The 24593-nt window shown below is 48.0% G+C and overlaps 2 protein-coding genes across 2 annotated transcripts in view; both read left to right on the top strand.

Annotated features, from left to right (window-relative positions):
• ZCCHC4 (zinc finger CCHC-type containing 4) overlaps positions 1–7947 on the top strand; it is a 48792-nt gene extending 40845 nt beyond the window's left edge. Inside the window, exons 11-13 of the mRNA XM_056125599.1 lie at positions 762–813; positions 1454–1598; positions 6790–7947. Coding sequence (XP_055981574.1) covers positions 762–813; positions 1454–1598; positions 6790–6913 — 321 coding nt within the window. The 3' untranslated portion in view covers positions 6914–7947. The remainder of the gene's footprint in view (positions 1–761; positions 814–1453; positions 1599–6789) is intronic.
• Positions 7948–19691: 11744 nt separating this feature from the next.
• ANAPC4 (anaphase promoting complex subunit 4) overlaps positions 19692–24593 on the top strand; it is a 39709-nt gene continuing 34807 nt past the window's right edge. Inside the window, exons 1-2 of the mRNA XM_056125548.1 lie at positions 19692–19852; positions 23579–23684. Coding sequence (XP_055981523.1) covers positions 19724–19852; positions 23579–23684 — 235 coding nt within the window. The 5' untranslated portion in view covers positions 19692–19723. The remainder of the gene's footprint in view (positions 19853–23578; positions 23685–24593) is intronic.

The raw sequence follows: 24593 nt of genomic DNA, 5'->3' as shown, positions 1-24593 counted from the left end.
TGCTGATTTAAGCAGGGATAAGGGCTGGAGGGTTATTAGAAGGTAGGGTGCTTGCCTTGCATGCAGCCGGTCCAGGTGTGATCCTCAGCATCCCGGATAGTCCCCTGGGCACTGCCACTGCCAGGGGTAATTCCTGAGTGCAGGGCCAAGAGTAAGCCCTGAGCACCAAAAAACAAAATTACAAATTGTTTTTTAAAAAAAGACATATCTTGAAGCTGCTGATACTCTTTTTTTTTTTTAACCTATTTGGGTTTGCCATTATTTACTTTATAAAAATTCCTCAAGCTGGACACACATATGTTTTGTACACTTTTGAGGAATTTGTTTTTCCTGGTTCTGAAATTACCCAAATTTTAAACTATTGTTTCTTTCTTCCTAATTCTGTGAACTTTTTTAAGTAATGAATTTTGTTAAGGTTCATGCCAGATAGGCACTTGGAGATTATGAATCAGTGATTCTCCTGAAATATGCATTGAGTCCTTTGTAAAGACTGGGTTGCCTGAACTGGAGAGGGACTTTTGGGATCATATGGATAAATCCCCTGGTTGTGGAGTTAAGGAAACGGGGCCTGTGAGGCAGGCGTTTTTGTTGAGTGGAGAAATGCATAAATTAAAATCCAAGTATTTAATTGTGAAGCCCAGGAAAGTGAGAAATAAGGGAATGAATAATTTACCTAGATTTTAATAAGACATTTTAATTTTTAATTGTGCATCTTGATTTTCAATGACAAATTCAACATAATTTAAAAATTGTTTTTGTAGGATGGCAGGAAATGGCGCCATTGCCTGCTCTGTAGAAAGTGTGTCAAACCTTGTAAGTATTTAGCCAGTGTTTGAGAGTGTATGAAAACATTTTTAGAGTTTTTCTACAACTCAGTGGGATTTATGGTTAATTATATTTCTATAAGAGGGACCTACACTAATTTACTTGCTTTAAAATTTTTAGTTACTGAAGTGGACATACTCCCCTTCATTGACAAGGCTGTTTCATGTCTATTCCGTGTGGTGTTTTGTCTGACTCGTTTAAAAATTTAGTTTCTCTGTTTGCTTTGGGACTATACCTGGAGGTCCTCAGGGCTTAGTCCTGACTCTGTACTCAGGGATCACTGGTGTTGGGCTCTTGGAATCAAGTGCCATGCCAGGGATTGGTCCTGGATCAGCCGCATGCAAGGCAAGCGCCCTCCCTGCTATACCATTGCTCCAACCTCTGGTTTGACGGATTTTAAGGGGCTTTATGTCCCCCCAGCCAGCTGCGCTGTGTGGTACAGAACACACTGGGAAGGGGCTGGATTTGTTGCCACGTGTCAAAGTGGTGGGGGTCTAACCCCTTAACATGAGCCTCTTGAGCGAAATGTTGACTTGCCAACACTTGGCTCTCCCCATCTTGAAAGCTGGCCAGATGAGAAGCATATTCAGTGAACCCCTTCTCAAACAGAGCTTTTGTGCTTTCACAGCCTGGATACACTGCAGCATTTGCAACCTCTGTGCTCTTCCAGAACATTCCTGTGAAGGCCCGAAAGATGGCTGCTTCATCTGTGGTGAATTAGGTCATAAACGGAGTGCCTGTCCAAATGTAGGTGGAGCACGGAAGCCTGACAGGTTGGTGGCGTTACTGTTACTGTCTAGGACCGAGTTCTGTGAGCTTTCTGGAGCCATCCGCAAAAGTAGGATTCAGAACTGCAAAATCTATGGTGGCCTTCACTGGGCACTCTTGATTGCACAGGTGTGAGTCGTGGGGTTTGGAATATAAAGTAGAACTCACTCGAATTTTTGTATTCTATGGTACATGCGAAGTTAGAATTTGTGGGGTCCTTTTGGAGGGGACAGCTGGGATGTAGACTGTGATGGTCAGGAGCAAGAATGGAGTCAGTGCAGCCGGAATTCTGCAGTGCACAGCGGAGGAACAAGTCTCCAGGTCAGACTTTGGGAGAAAACACTTAAACGTACTTAACATTTCTATAACCAAAGCCTAATCTGACTCCTACTCTTCTCCATTAATATTGGGTACTAGTTATAACTTAGAGCAATGACAGTAGCCCATTTTAGAAAAACATTATTTCAACTGCATTCATCATTTAAATGATTACATTTTTCTTCTTCTTCTTCTTTTTAATGAAGGGGATGCTAGGTATTGATTCCTCTGCCTTTATTGACTTGAAAACCAGATAGCCAGAATTTCACATTACATGAAAATTGAAATGGGGATAAACGTTTGAGCTATTGCGACTGGAGAGACAAATCAGGCTGGGGTGTATCTGGGCGCCCTCGGTTTGGTTGACGGTGGTCCCGGGAGTTTCTGAGCACCACTAGAGGTGACCCCTCTACATTTAAAAGAATTTTTTTAATCGAATCACTCTGAGGTAGAACTTTACAAAGCTGTTCATGCTTGGATTTCAGTCATACAGTGTTCCGACACCCATCCCTCCACCAGTGTACATTTCCCAGCACCAGTGTCCCCAGGTTCCCTCCCATCACCCCGCACCCCGTCCCTCAACATTTTTTGTGCTATTATTATATGACTTGAGATGGGGAAAAAGTTGGGGAGGATATATCTTCTGTATTAGTAACTATGATTGTATTAGAATTCCTTTCCTTTTATATTGGTCAGTAAAAATTATTTTTTACAAGCTATTTGACTTCTGGGTACTATGTAAACTACCTTTTCTGCTACTTTTTACTATATTTACTTTATTTATTTATTTATTTATTTTTGACTTTTTGGGTCACACGTGGCGATGCACAGGGGTTACTCCTGGCTCTGCACTCAGGAATTACCCCGGCGATGCTCAGAAGACCATATGGGATGCTGGCAATCGAACCCGGGTTGGCCGGGTGCAAGGCAAACACCCTACCTGCTGTGCTATTGCTCCAGCCCCCTATTATATGTACCTTAGAAAATGATTTCCTCTAATGATTGAGGATGAGGTAGGATTTTAAAATTTATTTAATGAGAGGCCAGAGTGATGACAGCAGGTAGGGAAGGCATTTGCTTTGCACACGGCCAACCCAGATTCGATTTCTGGCATCCCATTTGGTCTGAGCACTGCAAGAGTGATCTTGAAGCACAGAGCCAGGAAGCCCTGAGCATCACTGGGTCTGACCCCCCCAAAAAAATTATTTAAAGAGGAGCATTGAAGAATATTACAAAAATATCTTTTCTTAGGAAATGAATGTACTATAGTAGACTGCGAGTCTGAGGTTATGACATCATTTACACTCATTCGTAGTGCAGATGGGAGATGGGAGAGTGCTCATCCATTCATTCCGTGATCTTAGGATACTTGGGTGTCCAATTTGCATTTTGATAATATATCTAGGGTCTTAGCGGTTCTTAAATAGCCCTGCTAGCCTGTTTAATAGTAATTTATTGTCTTCATTGAGGGAAATCATCTATTATCTTACAGTACTAGATTTAATCAAATTTAATTCAAACAGCAAATCTCTTAGGATGTGGTCTAGCTGATAATTCTTCAGGAGTGGTGCTGTCTTCTCTCAGAGAGGCGTCCTAAACTCTAGTCAACAGTGATCTCACGGTGTTGCTTTCTGAACATTTTTGTAATAAAATTGACAAGGAAAAATTTTCTTTACAATAGTAAATCATTTTAATAGCCTCTTTAGCATATACCCATTTTTATTTTTGTTATGGCTGTCATATTAATTTTTCTTTAGCAATAATTTTCCTTTGGCCTTGAACTGGAATGATGCTAGCTCCCTCTTGTGGTTAAAGCTTGTTTTATCAGTTATATAAATGCCTGGAATTTAGAGGACAAATCTTAGGTCAGGTGAGTGAGAAACAGAGAAAGAGATTGAATCATACTCTACCACTGTTATATTACCAACCCCAGGTCACTTTAATTTGAAGTAAAAATAAAATAATTATTGAATTTATACCAAATCGGTTTATCATAACCATCTCTGAAAAGAGATGGTTGGTTTGTTTATATTACAAATGAATATTCTTCTGTTATTGTTTACTTATCATCTAGTGAAATCTGGTTCATGTTTTACCCTCATGAGTGGAAAGAAAACTTAATTTTTGTATAAAGGCACACATAGCTTCATTAGCTTTGTAATCAAGAGATTATACTTCAGTAAACTTGCTAAAGTATTGCCAGAGCATTATACCACTTCTTAAAAATTGACCAGCGGGGCTGGAGCAATAGCACAGCTGGTAGGGCGTTTGCCTTGCAAGTGGCCACCTGGGTTCATTTCCCAGTATTCCATATGGTCCCCTGAGCACCGCCAGGGGTGATTCCTGAGTGTAGAGCCAGGAGTAACCCTTGTGCATCACCGGGTGTGACCCAAAAAGCAAAAAAAAAAAAAATTGACCAGAGAAGGAACTGGAGAGTTAGTACAGTGGGGTAGGCATTTGCCTTGCATGCAGCTGACCCAAGTTCGATTCATGCCTCCCCATATGGTTCCTTGAACACTGCCAGGAGTATTCCTGAGTGTAGAGCCAGGAGTAAGCCCTGAGCATTGCCAGGTCTGGCCAAACCCTCCCCATCCCCCAATAATAATAATAATAAAGTAATGATTTTTTTAAATTACTATTTATTTATTGAATCGCCGTGAGAACAGTTACAAAGCTTTCAGGTTTAAGTCTCAGTCACAATGATCAAACACCCATCCCTCCACCAGTGCACATTTTCCACCACCAAGAACCCCAATATACCCCTCATGCCACCCCTCCCCCTGCCTGTGAGGCAGATGATTTCCACTTCACTCTCTCTCTCTGCTTTGATTACATTCATTATTTTGACAAAAGATGCACCATTATTATTTGGAATTTCCCCCCAACAATTAGACCTGCTGAAAAGGCACTGTTAAATAATTTGTTTTCTATTGCTTGTTATGAAGTGCATATTATGTCAGGCGCTAGTGATTTAGGATTTCCGATATTTTACTAATTCAGTCTGGAGGAATTTCTCCCAAAAGCCACTGGGTTCTGAATTTGTGCCTCTGGGGCCATGGCTGTGCCGGAGAGCTGCTCGTGGAGGGCAACTTGTGGTCTCAGCCGGGCAGGAAGGACGGGCCAGAAAAAAGTAGTAATTTTTTAAAATTGACAGACGAAACACCTTATATCACAATGCCACATGCCCCCATGTGACTTGTAGATGACTCCTGTGGCCCAGTAGGGCCCTGATGTGGCTCAGGAGCCTGGTATATGTGAGGGCGGGGGCTCGAGCCTGGCACCTAAAGAAAACAAAAGCCTGCTGAAAAGGGCTGGTATGTTTTATTTTTTTGTTTTGAACCGACAGAATATCTGAGGTCATTGTATAAAATCTAACTATGGAAAAATGTGAAGTTGGCAAGAGGAATTCTGAGTAAGGGTGTATGGGGCTAATGGTACTAATGGATTTGGTGATTTCCATTGCTCAGCATTTTACCGGCTGGATCCTAACGGGTTGAGCACAGTGCGGAGAAGGTGGGATCGAAGGCTCTGGAAGCAGGGTTCCTGCCACCTCCTCTCTTAGGATTTCATGGTCGAAGCTTATTCTGAAAAGAACCGGGGCATTGGCGGCAAGGAAAAGGGAAGGTCCCAGCTCTTGGTTCCAGTGCCCGACCTCATGAAGCCCACGGTCACGAAACGGGCAGCAAGTGAGGCCGAGCTTCAGGCACTGGGCTGCGCGCCTATTCACGTGTGCCTTTCTGAGGTGTGGGTCCTGGGAAGGTCAAGAGCGAGATGTGGGGTTTGGGCGCTTGCCGGCTCACCGTTCATGGACATTTCCACCCTTGCCCACTCATAGCCCAGCCGTTCCTTGGTCGTATTAGGATCCTGGGCACTGTCTCCGGCCCAGAGCAGTGAGTGAATCCATCAGCGTTCTCAGTGGCAGATTCCCCACGTCTCGCCTCAGAGCCAGAAGCCAAAGGCCTGGTTTGGGTTTGGTTTGTTTTTTGTAGTGAAACGTTTGGCTTTAAAGGGTAAGTTCCAACTGTCTGTTTCCAAGCTAGCGTTGGCAAAGGCAGGGGTCACGAAGGACATGTAGCGTGGAGCACTTGACCGCACTCCAGACCCTAAGGAGAGGACCTGAGCTGGGAGCCTCTGTAAGCTGGGCCACGGGAAGAGAGTTTTGTTGAGGATAGCGTGAGAGTTGCAGGGTTTGGGCCAAACCCACCTGCTCGGAGGTTTTTCTTGGCGGTGCTTGAGGGACCATACATGGTGCGAACTGAGGTCGCAGGATGCAAGTCAGATCGCTTCATCACTGCACTTTCTCTCATGGCCAGAGAGATTTTTGGTTTTTTGGTAGTGCGAGGGATTAAACCCAGGATCTCATGCATGAAGATGGGCCTCTTCAAATGGAATGTTTTTCCCATTGTTCTATTTCATTTTTTTGACCTCTGCTAACTGCCAAATCTATTAATTCTTTTTCTGGAAAATGTAATTCAGGGATTTGGAGATTGAAGTGCTGAGTCGGGAAGTGTGTGTGTGTGTGTGTGTGTGTGTGTGTGTGTGTAAAATACGTGATATATATGTATATATTTCCAAAATAAAACCGTCCCAGCTTATTCTTTGACTGTCTGCCTGTATGGTGGGTTTGTCCCAAATAGATTGCCCTAAATCTGTAGTTGCCATCTTTCAAAGAAATTTCTTCTCTCAAACATTTTGCTTGGTCAGGCCTCTGACTGTTTCCGTGTTATTATGGTGAGGAGCCTGAGGATTTATGCTCATAATCCCGTAAATTCTTTCCCTTCTGTTTTCTTATTTGGATAGCCAGTTAATTAAACTTCAACATAATTACATAATTCACTGTGCTCATTCTACAAAATAATTTAGCACCTTGTTTTTCAGAGCTGTCAGGAAGCAGAAGCAAAGGAAAAGTAATAAGATGAAAATGGAGACCACTAAAGGACACCCCATGAATCATACATCCGTTCCCAGGAAAAAGCAAAGGCGAGAAAGAGCCCATCAATAGCTCTGCTCTTAAATGTCCAGTGACTGGAGAATAAGAAAGATTTATAGTCCAACCTTTGATGCCATTTTCTGAAAGTGCCACACTGGACTTAAATTCCGTCGCTTTCAAAGGCATGCACCTTTCCGGGCTAGATAATAGGCAGGTGGTATTTGCGGGGGTCACGGACCCTCAGCCCCCTCGCTGAGGCCTGGGGCGGTCCTCCGTGCCGAGCTGGCTTTCCGGCTCTCTCTGTGCCTTTTATCTCGCTCCGAGTCTCCTCCAGCCGCACTCGGAGCCTCTCTGATCGGAAAACGGGCATGTGGCATTCTTTCCCAGCGTCAGAAGCAAATGAAAGCAAGGACCTGAGGTTCTGTTTACGTTGACCCTAAGACCGTGTTACGTTCAACAGATGTTTTAGGGTTCAGTGTTAAAATACTGCCGATGACTTAACCATGCCTCCTGGAAGGAGACGTTCATGGTGATTATTTATAGGCACAGTCTGAAGATGCTGCAAAGAATTTTGACCACGGCCATCAGCGATCTAAGATTCTAATTATGGTGACATTATTATTAAGTACATTTGCTTCAGCTATGCCTTGCAGGTGCCCTTGGATGCTGTGGCGTCACTTAGGGGTTGTCCAGTGAGTGATGTCTGCAGAATTAAGACGTGCTTTGCCATCTCAGTGTCTGCTCATCGAGGTGTCCTTTTCTCTCCGGGAACGTGGTGAACGAAGACGCATCTGTTGATTGGAGACCCCCCTTCCTTCTCACACTCAGACTTCCTGCCATGTGTCCCAGGCCACATTCTCTAAGAGCTTCTGCTGCTTCGTGGTGGTGATGGGAATAATAATAGCTGCTTCTCCGATATGTTTCTGTGACTTGCGTTATAGTGGGGCACATGTACCCGGACCTCCTTTCTCCTGTCACTGGTGACTCGTGTTGACAGAAATGCTGACAGAGAATGCAGATGGCCAGAGCTCAGGGTCCTCATCTCATGGTCCACACAGCACTAACAGGAGAGCTTGGATGGGAACAGACGACATCTTCCTGCTTCTCCACTGAAGCGCCCCTTCAGATGGAATCATTTTGATCGGTTCATATTTTTGTTTTGTTTTTACCTCGTGTATTCTTCGTTTTCTTTTCCTGTACATATGTCGTTAAGTTATACTTTGCTACTTCTTTTTTTTGGAGTTTTTTTTAAAATTCTGTTTATAAATTTAAAAACAATTGTTTGACATTCTGATTTCTGGTTCTGTTTTTAAACCTGTGATGATAAAGAGTTGTCTTTGTAGTGGAGACTCTTTTTTCTTTTTTTATGTTGAATTTCGGCTTTGTATGGGATTATTTGTATCTTATATCCTCTCTTTTTAAAAATTAATTTATTTTACAGGCATGAAATTTCTTCCCTTTCATATCTTATTTCCCACTCATTTGTTCCCCTCCTTTTTCTCAGGTCACTTGAGCTCTGTTATCAGTGTTGACTAATTTGTCTTTTTGATTTTGTTTTGTTTGCTCATCAATTTTGTATCCTTATATGGCACACATTTGTGAAATTGAGATAACACCTCCACAACACAGATGATTAAAAGCTAAAATCCTGAAATACCACAAAATTGTAAATCAGTGATAAGTTGAAAAAAAATTTTTTTCCAAAACTGTTCTTTTTTTGTAGGTATATAAATTTAAAAAAAATAACAGTATGAATAATTATGTGCTAATATATTTTACATTTAATGTGAAATAGATAATCCTAAAAATACATAACTTAGAGTGAGGAGAGGAGAATTAAGGAAATTTTAAGGGAAAATCTGAATTGGTCTATCACTGTCACTGACAGTGACAGTAAGAGTGAGGATAGGAGGGGCTGGAGTGATAGCACAGCGGGTTGGGTGTTTGCCTTGCACGCGGCCGACCCGGGTTCAATTCCCAGCATCCCATACGGTCCCCCGAGCACCGCCAGGAGTAATTCCTGAGTGCAGAGCCAGGAGTAACCCCTGTGCATCCCTGGGTGACCCAAAAAGCAAAAAGAAAAAAAAAGTGAGGATAGGAGAATTAAGGAAATTTTAAGGGAAAACCTGAATTGGTCTCTAGAAGTATAAGTGTGTATTTTAGGGACTTGAGCAATAGTATACAAGTAGGGTGCTTGCTTTCCACGCAGCAGACCTGGGTTCCATCTCTGTCACCCCATATGGTTCCCCAGGTCCCCACCAGGAGTGATCCTGATTTCAGAACCAGGAGTAAACCCTGAGCACCACCAGTGGTGGCCCCAAAACAAAAAGTGTATTTTATCCTAAAAATGGAATTTAGGCTCTATGTTAGAAAATATCGTGTTATAGGTAACCCTTAGTTATCTGTATTAAGTAAAATATTATAATAAAAATCTCTCTAGCTATAAAAAATTACCTAAATAGCTATAGAACATTCAATATAAATAAAAATCGAATTTGTTATTGAAAAATTGTATAGAGGGCAACCATAAGTGCTAAGAGTGAAGGCCCTACCAATGGCGAAGTGCTGAGAAATTTTTTTGTCTTTCAAGAAGCCCCTTTAATGCTTGCAAAATTGGTTTCAGGGTTTGAAACCCTAAGCTCTTGTCTGTACATGAAGTTCTATGATACACCTTCAAAACTGAATGATGGTTCATCTGGAGTATTCTCGGTGAGATGTTTATTTCACTGTTTCCTTTTTACTCTGTCCCACCATTCTCTCCTGCTCAGAGTCTCTTTTGATAGATCGTAAATGGCAATCCCCCGCTTTTTGCAGCTGACTAGGATTCCACTACAGAAAAGTCCCTCATTGCTTTCATCCACTCATCCATCGGGGGCCTCTTCCGTTATGTTGCAGTGAACATTGGGTGCATATAATTTTTTCTGTCATATTTTTATATTCTCTGGCTAGATACCAAGCAGTGGATATTACAAATATGGTAGTTTGTATGGTAACTCTTAGTTTCCTGAGGTGCTTTCACACTGAATTTTGTTTCTTTTGGCTTTGGGGGCCACACCCAGCAGTGCTTGGAAGGGCTACTCATGCCTGGTGCTGGGAGGGGAGGGGATGCTCCCAGCAGTGCTCGGGGAACTGTGGGTGCTGGGCATGCAAAGCCTGTGCCCTAACCTTTTGAGCTGTCCCCTCTCCCAAAGTATGGTGTTTCCCGAAAAGATTGTACTGATTTATATTTCCCTCCTTTAAAAAGGTGGTAGGAGGGCGTCTACTTGGAGGTGGTTAGATAGGAACTTTGTAGAATCATTCTATTTTTCCCTTTTTGGGAAAAGGGATGCTCAGGGGTTAGTTACTCCTGGCTCTGCATTCAGAAATTACTCCTGGCAGTGCTGGGGAACCATATGGGATGCCAGGGACCATGCCCAGGTCAGCCACATGCAAGGCAAATGCCCTCCCCGCTGTACTATTGCTCCAGCCCCCTTTGTGTAATCATTGAGAAAGTTGCAAATCATACAAGATTGTGTGGTGTCCAAGGGTCTTTGATAAAATCTATTGTAATTTAATCTGTTTCTGAACCCAAGCCTCCATACCCAGTAAAAAATTTTGAGTCCTGATGACTAGTGGCTATTACTCTCATCGCCATAGTTCCTTCATTTGAAGGTCCCCTCTGTTGTAAAAATGCACCATTAATGTGGTCATCATTTCCAGGAGGAAAGAAACCCATATCAGAGTCATTCTACACATTGCATCTTGAGTGTATTATTTCAGAAATACTGAAATGTGGTGGCGGGGGAGGACATCTTAGAATTGAGGAATTGGGTAGCATAATCAGGAGTTATGTACTCTATAACCCTTACCTTCGTAGAAAAAGATGGTAATTTGGTGAAGCGGTACTGTGTTCAATCAAAAGTAATTTCAAGGATGCAGTCTCTTCACCGTTGTGTCCAGAGAATCAAAAGGGAGGATGTGAAAATGCCTCCAGGCAGAAAGTGATGGATGCTGTGAAGTCCTGGGTCCTAATGAGAAATCTCAGAGCCCCGACATGAAGACGCCCACTCCAGCGATGAAGGGGACCCAGAACCGCGCCAGCTGGCCACGCCCTTTAAAGGGACCAGCTTCCTGCATGATAGCCAAACTCATTCTCCCATCTTGCTTCTATTACAAATTTTGTAATATTTTAAATAAGATGTCAATTTTCTATAATACATTTAATACAATGGAGTCCTGGTAGAGCACTGCCTTGGAGGCTGCTCGGGATTTCAGCTCTCAGCCTTGTGCTTCTAGGCCGGTGCTTTAAGCCGCTGCGCCGTTTTCTGGGTCCACCAGTGCATTTTGTAGACCCTCAGTGATCCAGTTTAAGGGTTTATTCCATGTGCTGTGTGCCGTGTCGGTGAATTTATCTCTCCGTTTATCTGCCCCGGTCACTCGGCCCCTGTCTCTTTCTGCTGGGATATTTCCCTTCACAGGGCCGTCTCTTAAAGTCTTAGGGGACCTCAGGCCCTGGCCAAGTTTCCTTCTCCTCTGTAAAGTCTTTTTTCCCCTCTTTGGAAAGTAGAAAAGAAAAGAAAAGGAGCTCTGGAGGAACTTCATATAGGACTGCGTTCTCCTCCATAAAGATTTAGCACGGAACTGATGGGCCCTGTGCACGTTTCCCTTGTCTTACTCAATGATCTGTGTCTTATAATGTAGACTGTATTTCCCCTAAAGATTTCAGTATTTTAATGTCAGTGCCGATTTTATATGCTCTTCTATCTCCCTTCTACCTTGTCGGGACGCAATGAAACTTTCAATGAAAGCATGGGATTTTTCTAGAGGTCTTCAGGTGGTGAACATATTCATTGGGTAGGGGTGCCACACCAGAAGTTCACACACAGTGGCTTAGGCAACAGGGATTTCTTCTCTTTTGTTCTGGGGCCACTCCCCATGGTTCTTAGGACTTACTCCTAGTCTGTGCTCAAGGATCACTCCTGGTGGTGCTCAGGGGACCAAATCAGGGTTGGCCACATGCAGGGCAAGCAAGGGCTTGACCCTGTCCTGGCTTTTGGGCCCCAGGCATTGATTCTCTGTTTGGGAACCTGGACTGACAACACCCGGCGTTGCCAGGGGCATTTCTTGTGTGGCCTCTCATTGTTTGCAGACAGTGGCCCTTGGGGTCTCTCCTCCCTGCATGCACACCCATGGTCTCTGGCCACATCTCGGGAGAGGAGGATCCCCTAAGAATGGGTCCCTCAGGAGGATCCCCACTGATAACCTGATGTGACCTCTACCTTCAGCTTCCTTCTGAGGTCCTGTGCTTGGGGTTCAGCCTATCAATTTGATAGGACACATTAAAAAAAATTTTTTTTTTTCTTTTAAAGGGCTGGAGCAATAGCACAGTGGGTAAGGTGTTTGCCTTGCACGCAGCCAACATGGCTGTCCCGAGTTTGATTCCTCCGCCCCTCTCGGAGAGCCGGCAAGCTACCTAGAGCATCTCGCCCACGTGGCAAAGCCTGGCAAGCTACCCGTGACATATTCAATATGCCAAACACAGTAGCAAATCTCACAATGTTACTGGGCCCGCTTGAGCAAATCGATGAACAATGGGAGGACTGTGACTGTCATTTCTTTTAAATTAAAGAGCCAGGATTGGGCTGGAGTGATAACATAGCGGGTAGGGCGTTTTCTTTGCACGCGGCCGACCCGGGTTCGATTCCCAACATCCCATATAGTCCCCCGAGCACCACCAGGGGTAATTCCTAAGTGCAGAGCCAGGAGTAAACCCCTGTGCATTGCTGGGTGTGACCCAAAAAAGAAAAAAAAAAGTTGAGAAGCATGACTCAAGGACAGAAACTGAGGAAGTACCTTCATCCCCAAAGGTTGCCTGGGAGTTCTGTGCCCTAAAGCCCAGGGCCTAGCAAGTTCTTTACAAAACATGATTTCCTGTAGAAATGTATCAATAATTGTGGCTTTCTTCTATGTTAAAATAAATTTAAATACTAAAAAATAAGGGGCTGGAGAGATAGCACAGCAGGTAGGACGTTTGCCTTGCACGCGTCCAACCCGGGTTCGATTCCCAGCGTCCCATATGGTTCCCTGAGCACCACCAGGAGTAACAACTGAGTGCAAAGCCAGGAGTAACCCCTGTGCATCGCCAGGTGTGACCCAAAAAGCAAAAAATATAAAATAAAAAAAATAAATAAGAGCCAGGATTTACAAAGTTCCTAATAGTTGAGTTTTAGGCTTACAGTCATTCAACGCCAATCCCTCCCCCTGTGCCAGCTCCCTCCACTGTGTCCCAGGTCCCCTCCCCACCCCAACCCGCACTCCACCCTCACCTAGCAACTTGACAGGCACGTTCCAGAGTTTTAGTGACTTTGCCACTCACATGTGTTTTCGGTCCTGTTGAGTCTGTGTCTTGGGTCTGTGGCTGTAGCCCTCATCCATATCACTGGTATAACGGAAGCCCTGATGCCTGTTTGCCCATTACTTCTCATTCTCTTCTTTCCCCTTGATTCCTCTCCTTTTCTGTTCATCTTCTCCCTAAACACTGGGGTCAGGGGTGATCTAGGCACGCCCTTTTACTGAGAGGACACATTTCTGCCCATCACATATTGTGGAGCATAGCGACAGGCGCCAAAGATCTGTCCCTGCGTAGCAGGTAAGACCTCTCCCTGCACAGTGACCCAGTAGGGAGTGTCTGGGCACATTTTACAAGCGCCAGGTCTCCTGCCTTGAGTCTCAACGACCCCCCACAAGAATTGTCACCTAACTGCAGCATCTTGCCCGAAATGGGTTTGGTCCTGGACAAAGCAAAGTTGAAAGAAAAGGTAATAGATCAGCAATGCTAAACTCTATGTGATTGGGCCAACCTCTTTAGTCAAGACGCTCTATAAAATATGTGTGTGTTTGGCAATAAAGCGAGTGGCCATCAGCTTCTTCCAGGTTTCTCTGCGCATCCGTTATCCTTTGCCCAAACCTGGTGTGCAACGTGTCGGGGCGCGTTGGGGAAAACTGTCCCCCAACAATATATGCTTGAAACGGGAATAGGAGGGGCCAGAGGGTTAACACCAGCTTCCAGGTGCTTCCCTTGCACACAGCCAACCTGGCTTTGCTTCTGGCTACCACACGCCGTTCTCACCAGGCATGATGCTTGCATACAGAGCCAGGAGCAAGCCCCGAGCACCGTCACATGTGTCCCAAAACCAAAAGAACGAAAGGTGGGGAGCTGGTGGTCCCAAAGCTAGCCTAACGGATTGGAGTGCATGCTGGAGCCCAGGTTCAATCCCCGGCATGGCACCGTCCCCTGAGCAGGTCCGGGAGAAGCTCTGTGCCACCAACACCCTCCTCCCCCACCAAAAAAAAGAAAAAAAAGAAAAGGGAAGAAAGGAAAAGCAGACTGAGCCGTCCTGGGAGGAACTGTGTGGATGTACTGCCCTTGCCCGGGGCCACTGTTGGGGTTGTTGTGTGAGCAAGTCTGGAAGCCTTACCCTGGCAGGCGGGCACCTTTCAATTGAGACAATTCAGCTTTCAAGGTTATTTTAAGAAAAACACTTAAGTTGCTGTCTGGCCCCTTCAAAGTAATCTATAAAACTAGGAGGCTTCTGGAGGCATTTTAAATATATAAAAAAAACCTTCCCCAAACGCCCTGGTTGGATGCCCCCCATGGTCCCTCTTGTCAGTGAAATAAAAGTGCATGTGGTGGTGTGTACTTTTCCTTTGTGCTTCTTTTAAGGTCATGCCCCGGGACGCCTTTTCGAGATGTGTCTCCCATACACGTGCCTTCCTGAAGGCCAGACCGTGCGCCTCATGCACAATGAGGTCCCTTGCTGTGTGACCTTGGCAGCCCCTCCCCGTCACCCTGGGCAGCAAGCAGGAGGCCAGGCGAGCACAGTTGTTTGCTCTCGAGTAGTGGCCACTCATACATGGGCTGAGGGGAAATGCCATTTCATAGACCGCTTTGTGCACCAACATCCTAAATACCATGGAAGAAGCTAAGACAGCCCACGGCCTGGCAAAGGAGAGCTTGCACAGAATGCAAAGGCAAATCCAGTTTCACTTATGTGGTGTGATTTTAATTGGAATGTTAGGACCCGGGTTAAATTACTTGAGGGTCAGCTAAGAAGGTCATTGCAATAAGGGAAGATAAGATCTCCACTATTTGACTTCAGGTAATTTAGTATAAACGTTAACTCAGCAAGATGGGGGCATGGTGGGGGGGGGGGTGGGGGGAAGAACCCAAAGCCTGCAAGCAGATGTCAGCATTGGGAGAGGTGAATTTTATGCCATTGGCTGGTACTTGTTGCGTACTCCCACTGCAGATGCAGAGATATGTGGCCTTCTGGGAGGAAGAGCCTGAATAGAAGGGACAATTTCTTTTATGTGCAAATACAGAGGCAAAGACGGGAAGAAATGCAGACATCCAAAATATTCTGCATGTTTATAGAGGGCAAGAGGAAACAAAGGTTACCACCCACCTCCCTGACAATGAAATACAGGAGCCTGGAAAGCTGAAGCAAATGAGAAGCGCCCCTAACCGCTCCACTAGAAATGACTGCTGTCACGGCTCTGAGTCTTTCAAAGGCAGATTTTTGTACAAATACCTAAACTTGGGGCTGAAGCGATAGCACAGCCGGTAGGGCGTTTGTCTTGCACGCAGCCAACACGGTTTCGATCTCCAGCATCCCATAGGGTCCCTCGAGCACCGCCAGGAGTAATTCCTGAGTGCATGAGCCAGGAGGAACCCCTGTGCATGGCTGGGTGTGACCCAAAAAGCAAAAAAAAAAAAAAATCCTAAACAGACATACTGAGTTCTCCCTCCACAGAAAAGGGAACTGTAAATACATACTGTTATGTCCTCTTTTTTCTTAAGCATATCATGAAATCAATTTATTCTTTACGATACTATTATTCTTCAGTATCAGATTTTAAAAGTCCATCTTCTGCAAAGGACATAGGAGTTTGCCTTATCCCCCACTCTTGCAAACAGGCCTATCATGAACACACTTAGACCAAATCTTCTTTCCTTAGCCAAAGTTCGTACTCCAACGATGCTGGTTCTGCAGGATCCATCTCTGAGTCTCTCCCAGAGTGGCAACTGTTGGGGACAGACAAAGCCACCAGGAACCGATTCCATTTAGCTGTACTCTGTGGGGGATGGGACAGCTCCCAGATGCCTCTCATATTCCTTCCCCTTGAGGGTTTGGTTTGGTTTGGGGCCACACCTACGCCTACATGCTCTACGCCTACTTCTGACCTTTGCTGAAGGTGGGGTGGGAGGTGTTCAGGGAGCAACTGGTTTCAGGGTTTGAACTCAGGCCTCCTGCGTGCAAAGCATGCGTACCAGTCCTTGGGGTCATCTCCCTAGCCCCTTGAGTAGGTTTTTTTTGGTGGGTGGGGGCTTAAAGGGGAGGCATCAAGTGGTGCTCAGGGATCACTCCTGCTGGGACTTGGGGGACCCTGTGAGGAACCATGCACTGCACCGTGTCAGAGCACATTAACAAATTAACCTATCCCTGGGTCGACTTCTCAGGGACTAGAGCAGAGAGGGTAGAAGATGGGGCTTGGTGAAAGCTCAAGATTTCCTTGAGAAGGGAATATGGTGCCGCCAACAGGTCAGCCTGTACCCGTGGGGTGAGTGCATCAGCAGCCTGATGGTGCCTTCAGGCTTCCTGACACCCCAAAATTGCCGCTGTGTCTTTGGCCAGACCCCAACAACTTGGGACCAAGTTTACCAAGAAATTAATCGGCCAAATTTAGGTATGTGGGAGCCACGCCCACAAACCACCTCCGGCTCAGCTATACAACCTCATTTATTGGCCTTATTTTAGAGACCCATAGATAAATCTCAAAAGAGATCCAACGCCACAATTGATCTTGAACCCGCACTTGGCTGAACAGACTGGGGTAAATTGGAGGGGGAGGGTTGGCCTGGTGGCCTAGCAGATTCCTCAGTAGCCACTTGCTTCCACAATCCCAAATCGCTGCCATATCCCTGGCCTAACTCCACTGTCTTAGGACAGACCTCACCAAGATATAATCTGCTGAAAATTCTGGTATGCGGGTTTTGTGACTGAAATCTCCAGGCTTCTCGAGGTCAGAATGGGCTACCTCCCATATATATATGGCACATATATATGGGAGGTATATATATATATGTGTGTGTGTGTGTGTATATATGTATATATATATATGTATATATATACCGCACCACAGTCCTCAGGCCAGGTTAGTCTTCCTAGCCCCAGCAGCAGGGTCATAGTCTCGTTGTTACTTACTTTTGGAGCATGACAGCATTTGTCCATGATCATGCCCTCAACTTATAGTTGAGTATCGTGGTGCTTTGGCCTGGCCAATTTTGATGCCAGGGTAGCTCACAGCTTGTCCTAGTCCATTCAGTCCCTCGTTGGGACTCTGCTTTTGGGGTGCTAGGAACTAAGGGTAACTGAGTCAAGAAAGCACATGCCCAGGAGTAAATATTATTCAGAGTCAATCAACTCCCAAGTTACAAAGCATAATATTAACTGTGTTCCTGTGTCCATAAAGAAAGGACATTGCTTTAGGGTAAACTATGCAAAAGACATAACCTACAAGTTCAGTCTCCTTAGAAGGATCTGCTCTTACAAGCCAACAGAATCTGATTAGGGAGAAAAGGTGATTAGCCGATTGGGGAGGAGAGCATAGAGAAGAGTTTACAGATAAATACAGAGGAATGGGAGTGACTGGGGAGCACTGTGATGGGTGTAACCAATAAACCTAAGCTCCCTGTGGCAATGTTATCCTACACTCCCTGTACTTCCAGAAGCCTCGGCAGTCACATCCACACCCCAGAGGCCACCCAGTTGAAAAGCTACTCCAGCTTTACTGTCCTGGTAAAAATACCAAATGCCCTGAACAAACACCATGACCTCTTGGCACCTGTACTGCAAACCATAATGCATAAAAGAAAAAAGAGAGAGCAAGAAAGAAAGTGCCTCCCATAGAGGGAGGCTGGGGGTAGGGGGTGGGGAGTTGGGGGACACTGGTGATGGGAAATGTACACTGGTGGAGGGATGGGTGATAGATCATTGTATGACTGAAACTCAATTATGAAAGCTTTGTAATGGTCTATCTCACAGATATCAAATTAAATAAAAATTTTTAAAAGAGTAATGTGGAGTTCATGCCCAATTCAATCAGTTTAATCAATGGCTGAATAAATAGCAGTACTCCTACTTTATATTAAAAAAATTTTTCCTTGAGACACATTGGTGGATACTCCTGCCACTGGTGATGTACAATTGGAACTCTATGCCTGAAACTACGAATGGTATTGTGCATCACTATGCCTCCATAAACACAGGAAAGAGGAAAAATGAGCTGCGGGCTTACCTAGCGCTTCTTTCTCTGAAAGAAATGAAAGTGAGAGGCAGACCACTTTCTAACCTGTGTCTTCCATATATCTCAGTTCAAGAAGCAGAGGATGACATAGGGTCATTTTGTAGGTACTTTTGAACCCTTTTACCTGGTCCTTTACTGGATCTGGTATAAAGGGGCATCCGGTGCATGGATTTAAATGTCTGCCAGAAAGGCCAATATCTTTGATCACTTGTGAACCCCCAGACTCTTTCCTAGTTGATGCTCAAACAGCTTTGGGATAAGCCTGGAGGAGGCCAGGACTGCAGTTAAAGTGTGGTTCTTACATCAGGCCCTCCCTTAAGATGCTGAGAAAAAAAAAATCCCGGCAAACGTTGTGTTTGCAGACCTGGTTTCCTGAAACCTCACTCTGCTTAAATTTTCCAAGAGTCTGTGCATTGCTTTTGGGGTTCACTGTATTGCCAGTCAGTTGTGAGGGGTAACGGACATGGCATCAATGCACTGTTGTCAAAGGGCCCTTGCACCCAGGCAGCTCACTGAAACCGCCCCCAGAGTTTGGGGTCCCATCCAGTATTCTCAGTCAAGGGTCTGGGTCACATCTGGGGGGTCAGGGGTGGGGGGTGTTGCAAGCTTTCTCCAGGTGGGTCTCCAGAGCAAGCAGAGCCGGCCAGGTGCCTAAAGACCCGGGGGCGGCTATTAGGACCTGAGTGCCCTCCCAGCCTGTCTCCGAGGAGACCAAGACCCCCAAACCTGACTCCAGGCCAACTACTGGGGAAAAGGTGCAGCTGAGTTTGCACACCTGTCCACACACCTCCTCTAAGGGGGGTCAGTGGTCCCGGGGTCCCACCCACCTGGAACAGGGGCCCAGGAGCAGCCTGTGCACCCCTCAGTCGTGCCCTTTCACCCCTGCAGGGTGGCAGCCCGCGCTCCCCCACCCATAATACTCCACCCCTAGCTGTGCCCCTTCACCTTGCAGGTTGAAACCCAAGCACCCCTCACCCTCAGCCATGCCCCTTCACCCTGCAGGGTGCAACCTGCGAGCCCCGCTCCCCAGCCTCGCCCCTCCACCGTGGAGGGTGCAGCCTGAGCATCCCCAGCCTCACCCCTCCACCCCTTAGGGTGCAGCCCGTGCTCCCCCAGCCTCGCCCCTCCACCGTGGAGGGTGCAGCCCGTGCTCCCCCGGCCGTGCCTCTCCACTCCTTAGGGTGCAGCCCGTGCTCCCCCAGCCATGCCTCTCCACTCCTTAGGGTGCAGCCCGTGCTCCCCAGCCTCGCCCCTCCACCCTGCGCGGTGCAGCCCGTGGTCCCCCGGCCGTGCCCCTTCACCCCTGCACGGTGCAGCCTGCGCACCCCCAGCCTCGCCCCTCCAGCCCGCACGCCCCGAGCCGCCCAGCGCGGCCCCCCGCCCGGTCCTCTCGCGCGCCGCCTCCTGCTCTCGCGAGGACTCGGCGGCGCCGGAAGTGCCGGAGCGCGCGGCGGGGCGCGGGGCGGGCGCGGGGCTCTGCGCGCCGGGCGGGCTGCCGGGAGGAGGGGGCGCCCCGAGCCGCCCCGAGCCGCCCCGATGCTGCGCTTCCCGACCTGCTTCCCGTCCTTCCGGGTGGTGGGCGAGAAGCAGCTGCCGCAGGAGGTCATCTTCCTGGTCTGGTCGCCCAAGCGGGACCTCATCGCGCTGGCCAACACGGCGGGCGAGGTGAGTGCCGCGCGCGGCGGGGCGCTGGGCCGGGCACGCCGTCCGCGGGCAGCTCGCGCCGAGCACTGTGCCCGGAGCACCCCCCAAGCACCGCGCAGAGCCCCCCTGGGCGCGACCCAGGAACTTGTGTTGAGCGTTTATGACTCGGGCGGGCGCCCGCCGTTGTAGACACACCTTCCCGGGGGGCTGGGGGTGGGGGTGGGGGATCGGCGGGCCCCTTGCAAGCCGCGCGGGTCCGAGCGACCCACCAGGGTGCTCCCGAGCACGGCCGGCCTCGGCCCAGATCTCCCGCAGCCTCCTCGCACCCCAGAGTAACTTTGCAGCAGGACCCCTGGGGAGTGATGCTCGCAGCGTCCCGCCGGGCTGCTGGGTGCTGGGTGCTGGGTGCTGTGGTCCCGGCGCGTCCACTTCGCCGCCGTATCGAGCTCCCTCTGCGGGAGTGGGGACTGACCGCTGCTCGGGAAGGAGATTCCCGCCAGCCTGTGTGCATCGCCCGCCTGGTCCCTGGGCAGGTTGTCCGCGCAGGTGGTCGACCCGGCGGGAGTTTGGAAGCCGTGTCTGTCGTGCGCCCACACCTCCTTGACCAGGGTGGACCAGGGTGGGGCCGTCTTTCTGCGGGCCTTTCCCTGCTCTGCCAGGTGTCCTTGGTCTTCCTCGTGTCTTGGGGCGAATGCAGGCGGCCCAGCTATAGCAGGAGAGAACAGGAACGTCCTCGCGTTGACTGGGTGGCTCAGGCTTTTATTATTTACTTTTTAGGAGGGAAACTGGGCCCCCACTTGGCGATGCTCAGAGGGTCATCCTGGCTTGGCATTCAGGAATCACCCCTGGCTGGTGCTCAGGAGACCATATGGGATGCGGAGATGGAACCAGGATCGTCTGGGGGCAAGGCAAGGAAGCGCCCTATTGGCTGTACTATCTGTCACTCGGGCCACACAAGGCTTACTCCCAGCTCTGTGCTCAGTGGTCATTACTGGCTGGTGCTCAGGGGGACTCCTAGGCAGTGCGGGGGGATTATAGAGGGGCTGGCGGGTGCAGAGCATGAGCCCTGTTTACTGTCTTGTCTCTCTGGCTCCTGCTGGTGGGCTCAGGTGTCGCGGAGTGAGGGTGGCGAAGTAAATTTTGGAAATTTGGGGAGACCGTTGAAAAAAATTTGACAAAGCGGCGGGATCAGATAAACAGCGTAGGGCTGGAGTGATAGCACAGCAGGTAGGGCATTTGCCTTGTACGTGGCCGACCCGGGTTCGATTCCCAGCATCCCGTATGGTCCCCTGAACACTGCCAGGAGTAATTCCTGAGTGCAGATCCAGGAGGAACCCCTGTGCATCACCGGGTGTGACCCCAAAAATGCAAAAACAAAACAACAACAACAACAAAAAAACCCCAGAAAAACAGTGTAGCCAGTGAGGCCACCCGGGTCAGTGCTCTTGTGTGTTGAGGGATGCTAGTGAGCATGGTTGCATGGCTGCAGTCATGACCGGGTCTCACCTGTTTTGCAGGAGAGAGGCAAGGGGGTTGACATTGTGTGCAAAAGGGGTGATTCTGAACCCCGATGGAGGAGGGGAGGAAAGGCACGTGTGGGGTGAGAACAGCAAGCGCGTGGCAGTTATGGGTTGCGTGATCCTCTTAGGAATTTGGCGCAGAGAGGCAGGGGATGGCCAATCAGACGGCGGCGGCTTTGTCGTTGTGCTCCCTGAGGACTCCAGAAAGGACTGAGGAGAGGCTGAAGATCCCATCAGTGGACAGGGGTGGTGGAGCAGTTAAAGCCCCAGGTGCAGCTGTGGCACGCAAGAGAGCGGAGGGGAGCTGAGAGCTCACACCCTCCAGAGCGCTGGGACACCTCAGGTCTGCAGAAGGCCATGGATGAGAGGGGCAGTGGTGGCCCCATCTGCCTGCACGCAAGTCCCAGTTTACGGGCTCTGGGGAAGAACAGCTGACAGGAATAGTGGCCTGCGTCGTCTTTCAGTCCCCCTGCTGGTCCCGGCTGCTGCCACGGTGTCCTGGAGTACAGATTCCTTCTGCCATCTGGTTTCCTGTCCAACACCCTCCACGCTGGAAACTGATGGCTTGATGAAGATGCCTCGGCGGGAAGCACGTTTCAGATAGAGCAGAAGGTCCAGAGAGAGACAAGGGATCATACCGGAATGTGCGTTTCAAGGGCACTGGGAAGGCAGTGAGAGACCCAGAGAAGGGCCCGTTTGGGCCGAGCCGTAGAATAGTCCCCGGGAGTAAGGCAACGGAGATGGGGCCCAGAGTGAGCGAGCTGTGGGCCGTGGTCTGGGTGCCAAGGACGGTGGGGTACTTTGCACGGGCCTGTGCCTCTGAGGCCTCTTGGGAAATTTCAGTGGTTTTCTAGAGGGCGGTGGAGGGACAGTCGTCGTTTTGAAGCTTGGGGAGCTCCGGGGCAGAATCCCGACCCTCTTAAGTGGGAGTGTACCTCCATGGAAATGAAAATTGAGAGTGATTCAGTGACTTGTTCTCTATCCATGACTACGTTCTTTAATCCCAGGTTGTCTGAGTTGGAGTTCAGGGTTGTTCAGCCGTATTTCAGCTGCCTGCTAGTGCTGTCTGGGATCCTTTTTTTTTTTTTTTTAATTTACTTATTTTATTTAAATGCTGTGGTTTCCAACATTGTTCGGAATATAGCTATTTGGGGCATTCAGTTTCCCAGCTCCATTGTGGCCTTCCCTCCATTATTGTCCCCAGTTTCTTACCCAGCCCCTTAGCCTACCCCCGTGGCAGGCACTGGTTATGAAGGTCACCGAGTATTTACTGAGCTGTTTGTTACAGGTGGGCCTTCTGTGTTACCGTTTTTGCTTACTCAGCTTGCCTGGCATCTGGGCTCCTTTCCCATCTAATTCACTGTGCCCCTTCTGAGCGGCCACGGAGGTGCACTTGCGGCCACGCGCTCCAGAAGCTCCAGGATCTGTAGAACTGGGACGATTCTTGGCCCACCCTCATCCCACGGAGGCCCCAGAGTTTGCAGCCTGGAGACCCTTATGTGCGCCTTATCGGCTTGGCTTGGTGTCTCCTGTTGAGATGATTCTCGCTGTTCGCGTGGCAGGCTGTGGGTCGTGAGTGTGGCTGTGAGTGCTTTCCACAGACCAGGCTGCCTGCCCCACTCTGAGGAGACCCCAAAGACGGTGTGCCTGGGAGTTCTATTGGCCTGGCCTCTCTTCTGGGCCTAGTTCTGAAGTAGCGTTGGGTCGATTGTATGACGGCAACTGTGGGGTGTGGATGCGGCTCCTGCGGCTTCAGCGGGGACTCTCAGCCCCCTCCCAGAGTTTCAGCCCGAAGACCCGTGTGCTTGTGGGTTTGATCGGTTTGGCGTCTCCCCTGAGACAGCTCGTGAGTCTGGAGCTAGGCCAATACTTGGCGTTCGCGTGCAGGGGCTGTGGAGCACGATGGGTGCGCCCCTTAGTTTGTCTTATTCCTGCTCAGCCGTCTTCTTTCTAAAAGGGAAGTTTCTTGTTGACATCTAAGGAAAAGGAAGATGGACAGAGTTGAGTGAAGCTGGAGGTTTGTTTTACCCCTTGCCTTGAAACTAACTTAAGATCACGGGGATGTTCTTGTCTTTGAGTTTGCTGGTAACTTGGGATGTTACTGGGAATGATTAATAAGGATCATCTTGTGGTAGTGTGTGGTGGGGAGAGCGCTGGGTTTATTGGTTTGTGTTAGCTTGGGAAACGGATTTTTAAATTTTCTGACATTTCGTCTGTTTTGTCCTAGGTTTTGCTTCATCGCCTTGCAAGTTTTCATAGAGTTTGGAGTTTTCCACCCAATGAAAATACAGGAAAGGAAGTAACCTGTTTGGCTTGGAGACCAGATGGCAAACGTAATAATATTATTAAAAGTGCCGTTTCTATTATTCAGAGTGTTCCAAAAATGAAAACTTATTTCCATAAAGAATGTGTTGTTGTTATACCTGAAAGAAATTTATAAATTGATAAAGTTTATTAATTGGCTATATAAGTCAGTTCCCTCCTCCATCAGGGTTCATAATCAGTCACTTCTGTTGCAGTGTCAACTTTTTTCTGCAAAACTAGTGAAAACCAGTGGTGACTACATCCACACAATGATGCTTCATTTATATGGAGCTGTTTTATCAATTTTATTAGTTAAAAATTTTTAAATTTTTATTTCTAGTATAAATTTAAATTTATACTAGAGTTTTGAATACCTAAGTATCACTGTCAACCCATTGTTCATCGATTTGCTCGAGCGGGCCCAGTAACGTCTCCATTGGAGACTTTGTTGTTACTGTGTTTGGCATATGGAATACGTCACGGGGAGCTTGCCAGGCTCTGCCGTGCGGGCGAGATACTCTCGGTAGCTTGCCAGGCTCTCCAAGAGGGGCGGAGGAATCAAACTTGGGTCGGCCATGTTGGCTGAAACGCCCTACCGCTTTGTGAAATTTATTCTTCAGAATGTGTGTGTGTTGGGGGGGGGGGGCTGGAGCGATAGCACAGTGGGTAGGGCATTTGCCTTGTATGCGACCAACCTGGGTTTGATTCCCAGCATCCCATATGGTCCCCCGAGCACTGCCAGGAGTAATTCCGGAGTACAGAGCCAGGAGTAACCCCGAGTATTGCTGGGTGTGACACCCCCCCAAAAAAAAAGTTTGTGCGTGTGTCTGTGTTGGGGGCGGTGCATGGCTTGGACCCCAGGACCACATGGTGCCAGGGATTGAATCCTGGCCTCCCACATGCAAAGTGCACTTTGAGTCCTTTGAACTTCCTGGGCC

This window comes from Sorex fumeus, unplaced genomic scaffold, assembly GCF_029834395.1.
Source record: "Sorex fumeus unplaced genomic scaffold, SorFum_2.1 ptg000055l, whole genome shotgun sequence".
Lineage (NCBI taxonomy): Eukaryota > Metazoa > Chordata > Mammalia > Eulipotyphla > Soricidae > Sorex > Sorex fumeus.
The sequence above is the reverse complement of the archived record's forward strand: the minus strand, read 5'-3'. Positions and strand labels throughout refer to the sequence as shown.